We start from the raw sequence: 12,229 nt of genomic DNA, 5'->3' as shown, positions 1-12,229 counted from the left end.
ACATCACTTAGAAATTCTTATAAAAAAAAATAAAACTAGAAACACAAATCTCGGACTTGACAGCCCTGAGGGAAAACTTCTTACGCAAATGTACTGGTTACGCGATCATATTGAAAGTAATGTAATACTAATACTGCATAATATATATATGTACGTAGTAAATATTAACAAATTTTGTCGTAAATTATTGATTTGCTTTATAGGATTGTGTGAAAGATTTATTACTAGCTATTTCCCGCGACTTCGTCCACGCAATATTAAGATAAAAAATAGCCTTATAATATGCCCGTCTATGTCAGCTACCCTTCAGTGAAAATCAGGTCGAAATCGGCCCAGCCGTTTCTGAGATTACTGAGAACAAACGCGGCTTGCAAACAGACAGACAGACAAAAATTTTTAAATACGATTTTCGTTATCAGCAATGCAAATATATCGTCTTCCCGAAATCTGGAATTTTTCAATTGATATTACAGACACTCCAATTTTGTTAATGTATAGATAGACATAGATTTGATTTAAGTTGTTTAAAAATTGCTGGCTTTCGCCCGCGACGCCGTCTGCGTGGAATAAAAAAATACAAAAGTGAGTAGCCTATGTGTTCTTCCAGACTATCTAAATTTCATCGAGATCCGTTCAGCCGTTTAGGCTAAAAACTCTAACAAACATCCATCCATCTAAACTTTCACATTTATAATATTAGTAAGAAGTAAGATTAGTACGTCTATTAGTCGTACATAATTAAGTTAACTGTTTATGCTATTAAAGTAAATCTTAATTAAAATGTTAATAAAAGAAATGACATAAGTAATTAAGAAATTTATCTAAACATTTTAATGTCAATTTATGTGATAACTGTTTACTCAACAAATGATAAAGAAATCACTAGCTTTTGCCCGCGACTTCAACCTCACCGGATTAATAAAAAAACTTGTGTACATTGTTCAATACCTATGTCATATTTCATCAATCTCCATTGCACATTTCGACATATAGTAGTTACCTTCTCACAAACATTCATCCATCTAAACATTCTTATTTATAATATTGAGAAATATAGTAAGACTAGCTTTCGCCCACGACTCCGTTCGAGTGTAATAAAAAAAAATCAAAAGCATACTCGTTCCTTCAGACTGTCATCTACATCTATACCAAGTTTCATCGAAATCCGTTCAGCCTTTTAGGCTACAAACTCTAACAAACATCCAATCCATCTAAACTTTCGCATTTATAATATTAGTATAATTACAAGATTAAACTTAAAGTAATTTAACTCCTTCAGTAATATAAAATAGTTAAAAAATATTAAAACATAATCCTAGCTACAGTTACCTTGCATTATCACTTAAGTGCATACTCTACTTTCATTATCCTTCTAAAAGAATAGTCACTTTTTGCTTTTGACACTAAAACAAGAGCTCTCCAGAGTATAAAAGATAATAAAAAGTATCAGGCGCTTTGAATATAAAGCACTAGATAATTAAATTCGCTATCTTTTAGTTCCTTCGTCTTCATACACGGGGATTAAAAATAACTCTAGGGTTTTTTTTTCATTTATTTGGGTAAAAGAACAATAACACAAGAAAAAAAAATATACAGTACAATACAAAAGTGTTGAGTAGATGTGCCATCCACAACTTTACCACATAGTAACTATAATAATAAAATAAATCTATAAATAGGCTAAACATTCGAGTGGTACTTAATGATATATTAATATTATTGATAATTCAAAGTTTTAATAATCTCTATTTTAAGGTTATTTTTAGTTACATGTATGATATCTATATCATTAAAATTGGTATTATAAGAATTAACAAGTCGATTAAGTGGTAGGGTTAAAAGTAAGTATTGATTTGCGCTGAATTTCGTCCAGATCCGTTTTGGAGTTACGCGTTCATCCATCAAAAATCTACGTTATCAGTCAGTAACAAAGGCTATATTTTTTATTATTATTTTAATTCACGCGGGCGAAGTCGCGAGCAACAGCTAGTTAATAACAAGTACATTTAAAGATTTCCTAATTAGGTTTGAGACCAAAATACCTTTAAATATTAAATGTTTAATTTATCTGTTGCAGACATATTTGTTATCAATAGATAGTTATAGATACAAAGTCGTTACAAAACCTTGCAACACGACCTCGTCACGTCTTGTCACTGGACAATGGTTGTCCTCTATAGACATACGGATAGTAAGAAGTTAAAAATACCTTGCGCCCGCTACTCTGTCCGCGTTTTATTAAAAATAAAACAAAAGCTAGTAGCCTATGTGTTCTTCCAGACTATCCTATGCATGTATCCTAAATTTCATTGAAATCTGTTCAGCGGTTTACGCTACAAACTCTAACATTTTTTTTATAACATATGGTGGCAAACGAGCAAGCGGCCACCTGAATCAGCCAAAATGGCCAAGTGACCGCTGCTCATAGACATCCGCAATTGCAGATGCGTTGCCTACCATTATCCGACGGAGGAGGAGACGCAAAGAATGAGGACATTTTCCCCTTCCTATGCATCTCCTCCATCGTCAAATACACTTCCTCTTCCCATCCTCTTCTTATAAGAAAAGGGTAGTAAAGAGAAACGGACTAAAATTAGGTCTCTGGCACTACACTCATCAGATGAAACACGGAATTGCTTCCATTTCACGCTTGACATCATACATCCATCCATCTAAACTTTCGCATTTATAATATTAGTTTAATTAAGGGCAGTAATATACCGATTCCAGTGAATATGACTTTTTTTAATTTCATGGAAGGAATGCGATACATACCTAGTTTGATATTATTCTATCAAACAATTACTGAAGAGACTCACTCAACATTTGCTTAGTAAATCGATAAAGAGGGGAGGATAGCCGGGATGGTTGACAGTGACAAATCGATCTACCCTACAAGTTCCGACACGCGAACACAAATATTAGTCACCCTTGATTGACATCATCGGCAAATTGAAAAAAAAAAACGTCACAATTTAATCCACAAGACTCGAGTACGTTTCAATTTACGATATTTTAAACTGTGTAACGGTACACGGTATAAAATGGAAAATATTTACGAACAGGACTTAACAAATGATGTATTAAAAACGTCGGTATAAAGACTGTCGGCGTTTACGGTAATTAATAAAATAATTCAATGTATAAAAAGTACGATTAAGTTGCATTTTAAATGTAAATTACTTTAAAAACATCTGTAAGAGTTTTGGGCAAAGTATTTAACAACATAAAATTGCTTCAATTCTATACAAAAGAGTACACTTTGTTCGTATTAGCTACGAGTAAAGGGTGTCAAAAGTGCATAGCGCAGCTCTCTCATTACCTAGGCTCGGTTACTTACCTCTTCGCTGCTCCATTTACCTGATGGCACTTTTTTTTTCGAGACTGCCGACCAATGCAACGTACGAGTACTTTGTAGTTGCTTAGGAATCTCTACACAGTTTAGTGTCTGCATCAAAAGTATCATCTAATATTATAAATGCGAAAGTTTAGATGGATGGATGTTTGTTAGAGTTTGTAGCCTAAACGGCTGAATGGATCTGGAAGGAATTTGGTATAGATGTAGAGCAGAGTCTGTAGGATCCCATAGACTACTTACTTTTGTTTTTTATACCATGCGGATGGAGTCGCGGGCGGAAGCTAGTAAACTATAAAATATACGGGAAATGTTGTCCATGAGGTTTAGCATCCGAATTTGCCCGAGAAAGAAGTGCAACGCGTCTATCGGTAAAGACTTTAACAATTCTTATATCAATTTAGTCAATGATGTTGACCCCAGTACTACGTAATAGTCCTTTCTACCGAAACAAGTAACAACAAATAACGTTACGATTAAATTATTATTTCCAATAATTGGATTTATTTTTGTATATTTGTAGAGGGCGTTCAAAGGCAAAACATAATGGAATTGACATTAAAATATTGTCTAAAATTATATAACTAATATTAATACAATTTTTAATCATGAAAATAAAATACAGAGACTGGTACGAAAGTTTGCAGTTAATCGCAGTTTCGATAGAAAATAAAACGAAACAGTATTCTTTACTTTTAAAAATATCAACATATGAGTCTCTTCATATAAGTTTGAAGTACAGTCGACTTCTCGAAGTACCCATTTAACTTATACTGCTCACTCTAAGATACGATATGAACCATTCGTTGCACTTGTTCAAAAATATATTTTATATCTTTAAAATAAAATTGACAATCCTAAAAAATATATAGAAACTTTATTTCATAAACAAAAATAATTAACCGTAAAATTTCTTTTAAAAATGCTTAACTTTTTTTACATCATCATCATATGATTTATAACACGGCTAAAACTCACGTGGGAACTTTCGGTGTAGGCACCATACATACATAGGTACCTATAACCAAAGTTCCCACGTGAATTTTAGCCGTGTTATAGATCATATAGTATAATGTCTCACGAAAGTATTAATAAGTTAACATTATTATCGTTTAGAATAATTACAGGTTATTTAAAATACCACAGCAATATTCCTAAATAAAGCTACAAAATGAGTATAATAGAGGAAGTTTGAGAGTACCCCCGTAGTAGAGAAGGTAAGGAGTAAAAGGTTAGCATGGTATGGGCATGTGATGAGGAGGGTTGAATCGCATGTTACAAGGAGAACGTTAGTTACGAGTGTGAAAGCATACATCGGTAAAGGTAGACCTAGAAAGAGATGGATGGATTGTGTAAAAGGTGACATAATCAAAAAGGGAGTGATGACTGAGATGACGTATGATAGAGTTATGTGGAGGACAAAAACCTGTGCGCCCACCATACCGGAGTAGGATAAGGAGATGATAATGATAATGAAAGCTACTCCTTCAACAGTAAAGATAACGGGGGAATGAAGCAATTAAAACACTAAATAAAATTTAAAAAGTAATATTTATTCTACCATCAATTTTCCCAGTAACAGGGGAAAACTTCTTGATGTATTTTTCAAGCAGTATTTGATCGCGGCCAATTATTTTCATATGTCGCTTTTCATTCTTGAATACCTGAAAGAATTATTAATAATTTCAATAATACAGTAGTTTATAATAATAATTACGAATCGTTTGAATAACACAAAGTTACAAAAATAACCGTTTATATTTATAAACTACTAACTGTTGCTCGCGACTTCGTGTGCGAGAAAATTAAAAATAATAAAATCAGTACTCATCGATACCGTAGCTTTTAATTGCGAAGCAATTTTTTAAATCGTACCAGTATTTTTTGAGTTATTTCCTCTTAAAATGTTAGTATAGATTATTAAAAAATCTTACCAAATAACCATCGCCGCCGTCAGCCAAGTAAGCTGGGGCAGTGACCTGGTAGTATGCATCCTTGTTCAGACGGTGACCTTCCCCATAACTGCCAACATACGCGTCTATCACCCGCTCTCCCTCAGCCTTTGAAACATTGTACACCACGTGAAGACCTGCAAATAATACTTGGTAATTGATATCCCATAAAAATTAAATATAATCTTTCCGAGACGCAGACACTTCTATACCAAAAAGATGTAAAATCGCAACTATAAAGTAGTATGTAGTAATATTTTTATTTTGATAGCGGTAAATCTAAGCGCACACATTTGACTAAACAATTGCACTACTGTCGTGCGATTGTCGAATGTTTCGCAATTCAAATGTTTAGTTGTACTACTAAAAATCGAGTAGTTTGCGCACCTCCATAAAAGATCATGGGAATCATAGCGAGACTAAACAGTTGTGAAAGGTGTCTACACGCTCTAAGAAGTACACTCGAGAAAAAAATATTTTAATTGGACAGTGCTTCATATTTTTTTGATGTTGTAGTTTATGTATTTACGGAATCGTTACTTTCCATATCAATGGGTTTAAGCTCTATTTTACCTTTCACTAATCTGTGCTTTAAAGATATTATATGGATATTCAAGTCATAAAGGTCAGTGTTCTGAAGTGGTCGTAAAATGTGAAACGAGCTATACCGGGAGCAGAGAAGCGCTGACAATAGAGAGAAGTGGATAATAATAAAATACTATAAACACATGATTAAAAACTCTACTATAGTTATGATACTTCGCAAATGTTAAGGTTCATTTCCGCTAAGAAAAAAATTTTTATAAAACATGGTTTAAAATTTTCAATTACGTAAAATTTAAAGGCATACCTGATATTTGAAGTAACCAAGGTGCATCTAGTGGTTTAAGAGAAGATAGTTCGCTAACACTCCTTTCTAAAGCCTTCAAAATATGTTTTCCCTTCATCTCAAATGTTTCCACGAAATCGTAGTAAGGGAATAGATCGATTAATGCTCCTTTTGTTATTACTGAAAAAAACATTTTAAAACAGAACCTGTGGTTTTCGCCGTGTAGACTCTACGACTAAAAAAAGATTATTCTCAACCATCACCCTGCTCTGTCCCCCCGTGAGAATAACAATTTCTTCCGTCCCACCTCTTCACTATTAGCAATAAGGTGACAGATGGAACCGTTGTGAAATAAAATAAGTTCTAACCGTCACCTCGTCGCATATAACATCAAAGCTAAAGTAGAACTAAAATCGTATCGCAAACGTAGTTATGTAAACAAGCAAACTACATATTTCACTTACATCCTGCAGGCACGATTGCATTAATATTAGTCCGCTGCACGAAGGAGATATATCCGTGTTTACTCTTTATAAATTGCTTTGCCTGGAACAAATGTTAATAAACCATAATTAACTTCTTGCTATAGTTAGAGATCATCTGGTAGGACAGGAGACTTTATAGTCACTTGTTGACGACCAAGACCTACTTAGAGTCACTAAGTATTAGTTACAAAACAGGAGGGGATAGATGATGGGTCTTTTTTTAAAGCATAAGGTGGCAAACGAGCAAGCGGCCATCTGAAACCACCAGACTGGTGAAGCGACCGCTGCCCATAGACATTGGCAATAGCGGATGAGGACAGAGGAAGTGTACATAAATAGGATGTTTCCTCTTCTTATGCGTTTCATCCATCTTCAAATCTATGTTCTCTTCCCATCCTGTTCTTATAAGAAAAACTGCATCTGATACACGAAAACCACAATAAAAGGAAAAATTGCGAGGAAAACAAGTGAAGACTAAGAACAGATATGAAAAATATAAAGAAGAGAATGAGCGTCGACTTGTATGAGAAAGAGACAAGAGAGCGAGGACTGTAAATTGATCCATCGACTAGAATAGACACAAATCTTAAGTTACAAGTCTTCGATCAACAATAATTCTATTTTCACAACGCAAAAAGTGTAAAAAAACTTATTGATTTTATTAAAAAGTATATTTCAATATTATTTTTCTAAACAAAGTGATCCTAATTTGTTTAATTTGACTTATTCACGTCCAAAAGTTTACAATTACTGGTGAAATGCTTCTAGATAAAGCTGTGTTAAACGAATACGCTATTGAACCTTATTATTTTGAAGTAATAACAGTTATAAGTGACTTGCTAACGTACCCAATAATTCAATGCGTCAACCAATATATCACCGACAATGCATTCTCCACGCGCACAGTCTCGGTAATCGAGTGTAGACTTTATAATACCTATAGGTGTTCTCTCAGCAGTGTGCACTAACTCAGCATATGGCTGTAATTTCTTCTTTATTTCTTCATCTGTAAAAAAGCCACATAATGTAAAACGAACTCTTTCAATCTTAACTCATGAGGAGAAGAGTAATGTAACTTTAGTAACTTTTATTGTTAATTGTTAATCTGTTATTTTTCAATAAATAAATTTCTATTTCTTTCTATTTCTAAATGCCCGTCAACAATATTTTTTTTGTCATCTAAGCGCTCGCGCACACATTTGACTAAACTATAACACAACTGTTTAGTCGCGCTTTGATTCCTGAGCTTAAATGCAAGTGCGCAAACTACTCGAGTTTTAGTTGTGGAACTAAACAGTTGAATTGCCTGCGAAACAATCGACGATCGCACAACTATTGTGTTGTAGTCAAAGGTGTGCGCCTGCTCTAAACATTTCTAAAACAATGTTGTTGTTTGCCATTGCTGTAACTACTTGTGTTTTTACATAATTACAAGAGGTATAAAAATAGATGGTATTTGCGAAGAATTCTAGGTATGGCAAATTGAAGTAACAAAATGTAGAATACTCTATTATTCTCTTTCAATAACTTATGCGCCACACATATAACTTGTAAGCACGTATACAGAAACTTGAAGCAAGTTCCGAGCACTTTGAACGTTCTCTCTTCATTAATAACAGTTACTAAATGCATAGAGTACCTTCCGGTATGGAATTATTCAAGTAAATTGGTTCCCCCTCCCATTTTGCTACGTCCCCATTGACATCGAAGTAAACTGAGAGGTCGCCTACTGCCTTTGTGAAAGCGAACGCTTGCACCACTACTACCTGTAATGTAAATGAAACATTATTGCTTTAGTAATAAGCTTTAAAATACAGAGCTAGATGCTATTTCTTGAAAGGTGGGTAAGACTTATGTAAGTGCACGTGGAACTATGACAATGGAATGGACATACTCATACAGATATGTCTCTTCCATTTAAATTATTCATCTACGAAAGTTAAGTTCACTTTGACCTACCTCACAAGTCAATAGCGTGTTCTAATACTACACTAGCGCCATCTATTATCCTTAATACGTTTACAAGTATTTACCTTTTTGCTAGTATCCTGATCTGCTTCGACTACCGAGAGGTAGGGTATAAAATAAGATTCGTCTCTATGAGAGTGACCGCCGACTATCACGTCAATATATTGCCCGTGTTCTCGTGCCAGTGCTCTGCAGACAAATGTAATTTTAAACTGTAGAGTTTCACTGCCGTGACACTTGAGCAACCTCTTATGACGCCACTGGTTTGTTAATTACATAGTCTCCTAAGCCTGAGTAGGATCCTTAAACAGGTGAAAAATGGTGGAACCATATACTTAAATCTCGCCCAAGGCGCTATTAGCGGTAAAACCGGCACTTTATTTGAACATATGTATCGTGATCCCTTTTATTCTTTGACAAAACAGAGGCAATAACTATTTATATAAGTGTCACAGCAGTGGAAACGTACGTTATAGTCAATTAACTTAATATATTAGTGTAATTACAATTGTCTTTAATTGTACGTCTTGTGTGACCAGCGTGACGGTTTACTATGGCTATCGAATGATACTGTTTTAGAATTAGCTCCTATAGTATTAGGTGAATTTGTATGGAATTGGATTTCAGATTAACCTTAACACAAAGATGAAAACTTACAACCTGTCTATTTATAGAGATCAGTGGTATACTCACACATCAACATCATATCCGCAATGTGAGAGTACAACTATAATATCGACTCCCATTTTCGTCAATTTAATAGCTTCCCGTCGCGTCGCTTCCGAAGGGTCAGTGAACTCAACATTACCCGTCAATGATAAAGTCTGAAAAAATAATTAAACACCCATGTCGTCAGCACATACGACACCGGCAATGAATTCGACCTAAGTTAGGTGTGACTAGTCCTGTTTTTTAAGAGGGGGAAGGCGTTACGCATCAGGTGCCTTAGGGAAAATACAGAAGGTATGTAGGACTCTCTCCATATGCCTGCCCAAATGCAAAGGGACGTTTGGCCTACCCACTAAACCCCCTTTAGTTCCCTCGACTTCACCGTTCGCCGGGGCATGAGTACATGTTAAAATTCATCACACATCCCGGTAGTGAAGTGTGACTAAACATTAGTCAACACTGCCCCACTACAGGTTGTTTCACTTTAAAAAAAATAAAGGGTATGACAACATGTTTCATACAAGTGTTTAAACAGTGGAAACTGACAGTAAAGCGTTTTTGAGGTTACTCTAACGGGTTAAGCAAATAATATATTTTGTAGTCAGAGTTAAGCAGGTGTTTTAATTTAAGTTAAATATACAATTATTGAGCACACAGACTAACTGACAAATTATCTTTTAAACGTATATAATTATAGTCTTGTTGGTTTGATATACAAAGTGAAAAAGACAAACAGTACTTTAAAATGAAGTTGTTCGAAATTCAAACTGTGTACAATTGAGGAAACTGGCAGTGTTCCATCTTAAAAGCTATAATCTCTAGAAAAAAATGAAACAAAACGTCTTAACCATTAAATGCATGATGATGCATTTATACATCAGTCTTTTCTTCCTTACATAAAAGACTATTTTGAAAAAACCTTTTTTTTTTCTTTTTTTTTCCCTTATTTCTGCGACTATACCTATATGTACTACGATTATTTTGCTACCAATATATATGTTGCTAAATAATATAATGTAATATTACAGATCAAATACATCATCATCTCCCCTACTTTATCCTACTCCCGTAGGGTCGGCGCACCGGGTTTTCGTCCTCCAAATAACTCTATCATCCGTCATCTCAGTCATCACTCCCTTCTTGACCATGTCACCTTTCACGCAATCCCATCCCATCTCATAACATACCCATACCACGCTAACTTTTCACTCCTTATTTTCTCAACCACTAGAGCTACTCTCAAACTTCCTACACAAATTAAATACATGATACACTTTTAAAAGACTGCGTCATAGCAATCATTATCCATACGCGGTTTAATAGTAAAAAAAAGTAACGCTAAAGATAAGCAAGTTACTGTATGACACGATTATTTTATTACAAACGTTATTACGTTTTAAGAATAACTTTCTTACCTTAGTATCCGGTGTAATCAGACCAATAACACCAATCTTTCTTCCTCCTCTTTGTAATATTACGTATGGTTCGTAAAGATTACGTAATACCGGTTCTCTGGTAGAGTCCATATTTGCGGCTACAACGGGTGCGTTGAGTGCAGAGATGTACGGAGCTAAACCCGTAGGACCATCATCAAAATCATGGTTACCTAATGCCTGGTAAAGATTTAATGTATGTAATATTGATTCTTCGGCAGGCGACGACGCAGGACAGACAACGCTGGCGCTCTCTCGTGTCGAAGGCCGAGGCCCACTTTGGGTCGCTGCGCCAACGCAGTAAGTAATATTGATTCTTAACACGCTTGTTGCGGTAAGATGGTACTACTAGTCTATTATATTCTTCAATATTGACGCCTTCTTTTTTGTTAATTTTTAAAATTGACAATGAAAGGATAAACTGACATTACAAACCCTAATGTTATATTATAGAAGTAACGAAAGAGAGATGGGGTTTTAATCTTACTAATATTCTAAATTCGAAAATTTGGATGAACGGATGAATGTTTGTAACTACTTATTTCCATAACAACTCAACGGAACCTGATAAAAATAAGCATTGATGTAGATAGCACTGATAGTCCGAATGAACACTTCGAGCCAGTCCCACTACTGGCTGATAAAGGCTGAGATGGCTTAAAAATGACGTCACTCTCAATTAAGGGAACTAAGCCCGATATTTCCATCACATATTTTACACGTTGGATTGTTATCAGACAATTTACAATTTGGTGGGATAAGCCCTTTGGGTACTAGTTAGTTTGTAATAATTGTAACTCACATGTGCATCATGAGGTAATAAATTCATGAACTCTTGAGTAACTTGCCACTTTAATAGTGTGTACCAATAGGTGCCTTGGAAGCTGTCACCAGCATTCAGTAAAATAGACTGTGGCTTCTTTTCTTTCAAGGCAGTAACCACAGTGTACAAGCGGGAGAAACCTCCCAAGCAGGAGCCGTTGTTGAAGCGGCAAATAGGGGTAGTGGGTGATGTTTCTTCAAACCTTAAAAGAACGCGATTAACTTAATTAGATTAATAAATTATCGGTATTGACAGTTTTAGAATGATAAAAAGATATATCTTTTTATTTCTAACGATCTCTTCTTTTCCCAAATCCTTTTGTTTTTAGCATCAGTGAAGATTTAAAGTTTAAGTCATCAGATCAATTGTTAGAATATGTATTTTCACATTGTTGTTATTTTTGAAGTTGCAGATTTTTACCAATCAAGTTGACGATATTCTTGACGTTTTCATTAGCTTATACTATTCCGAACACTGCCGTTATTTCAGTTTAGGAATTAACAAACTTAAAAATTACTAACCTTGCATGAAAATCGTTGAAATGGATGATATCCAATTTATAAAACCCATCATGTGTCAAAACAAAACTACATGAAAATTTTATACATAATACCATTACGGTAATTTTCCATAGGAAATACATTATTAAAAGATTTTATATATCAATAAAGTACCACCTGATTACACAACTGAAGTTACACTAACTAATTTTATA

The 12,229-nt window shown here is 34.6% G+C and overlaps 1 protein-coding gene across 1 annotated transcript; it reads right to left on the bottom strand.

The window, feature by feature from the left end:
- Nucleotides 1-4,887: 4,887 nt before the first annotated feature.
- LOC106105886 (apyrase-like) lies at nucleotides 4,888-12,157 on the bottom strand. The gene is made up of 11 exons (XM_013286346.1): nucleotides 12,036-12,157; nucleotides 11,494-11,716; nucleotides 10,674-10,871; nucleotides 9,283-9,413; nucleotides 8,655-8,778; nucleotides 8,261-8,387; nucleotides 7,470-7,627; nucleotides 6,601-6,682; nucleotides 6,158-6,316; nucleotides 5,290-5,444; nucleotides 4,888-5,019 (listed from the first exon to the last, which is right to left on the bottom strand). The coding sequence occupies exons 1-11, from the start codon at nucleotides 12,155-12,157 to the stop codon at nucleotides 4,894-4,896; spliced, it is 1,605 nt and encodes a 534-aa protein (XP_013141800.1). The 3' UTR covers nucleotides 4,888-4,893.
- Nucleotides 12,158-12,229: the final 72 nt, after the last annotated feature.

The sequence above is a fragment of the Papilio polytes genome, unplaced genomic scaffold, assembly GCF_000836215.1.
Source record: "Papilio polytes unplaced genomic scaffold, Ppol_1.0 DF824269.1, whole genome shotgun sequence".
In the NCBI taxonomy this organism is placed as follows: domain Eukaryota; kingdom Metazoa; phylum Arthropoda; class Insecta; order Lepidoptera; family Papilionidae; genus Papilio; species Papilio polytes.
This window is presented reverse-complemented; position numbering and strand designations above follow the sequence as displayed.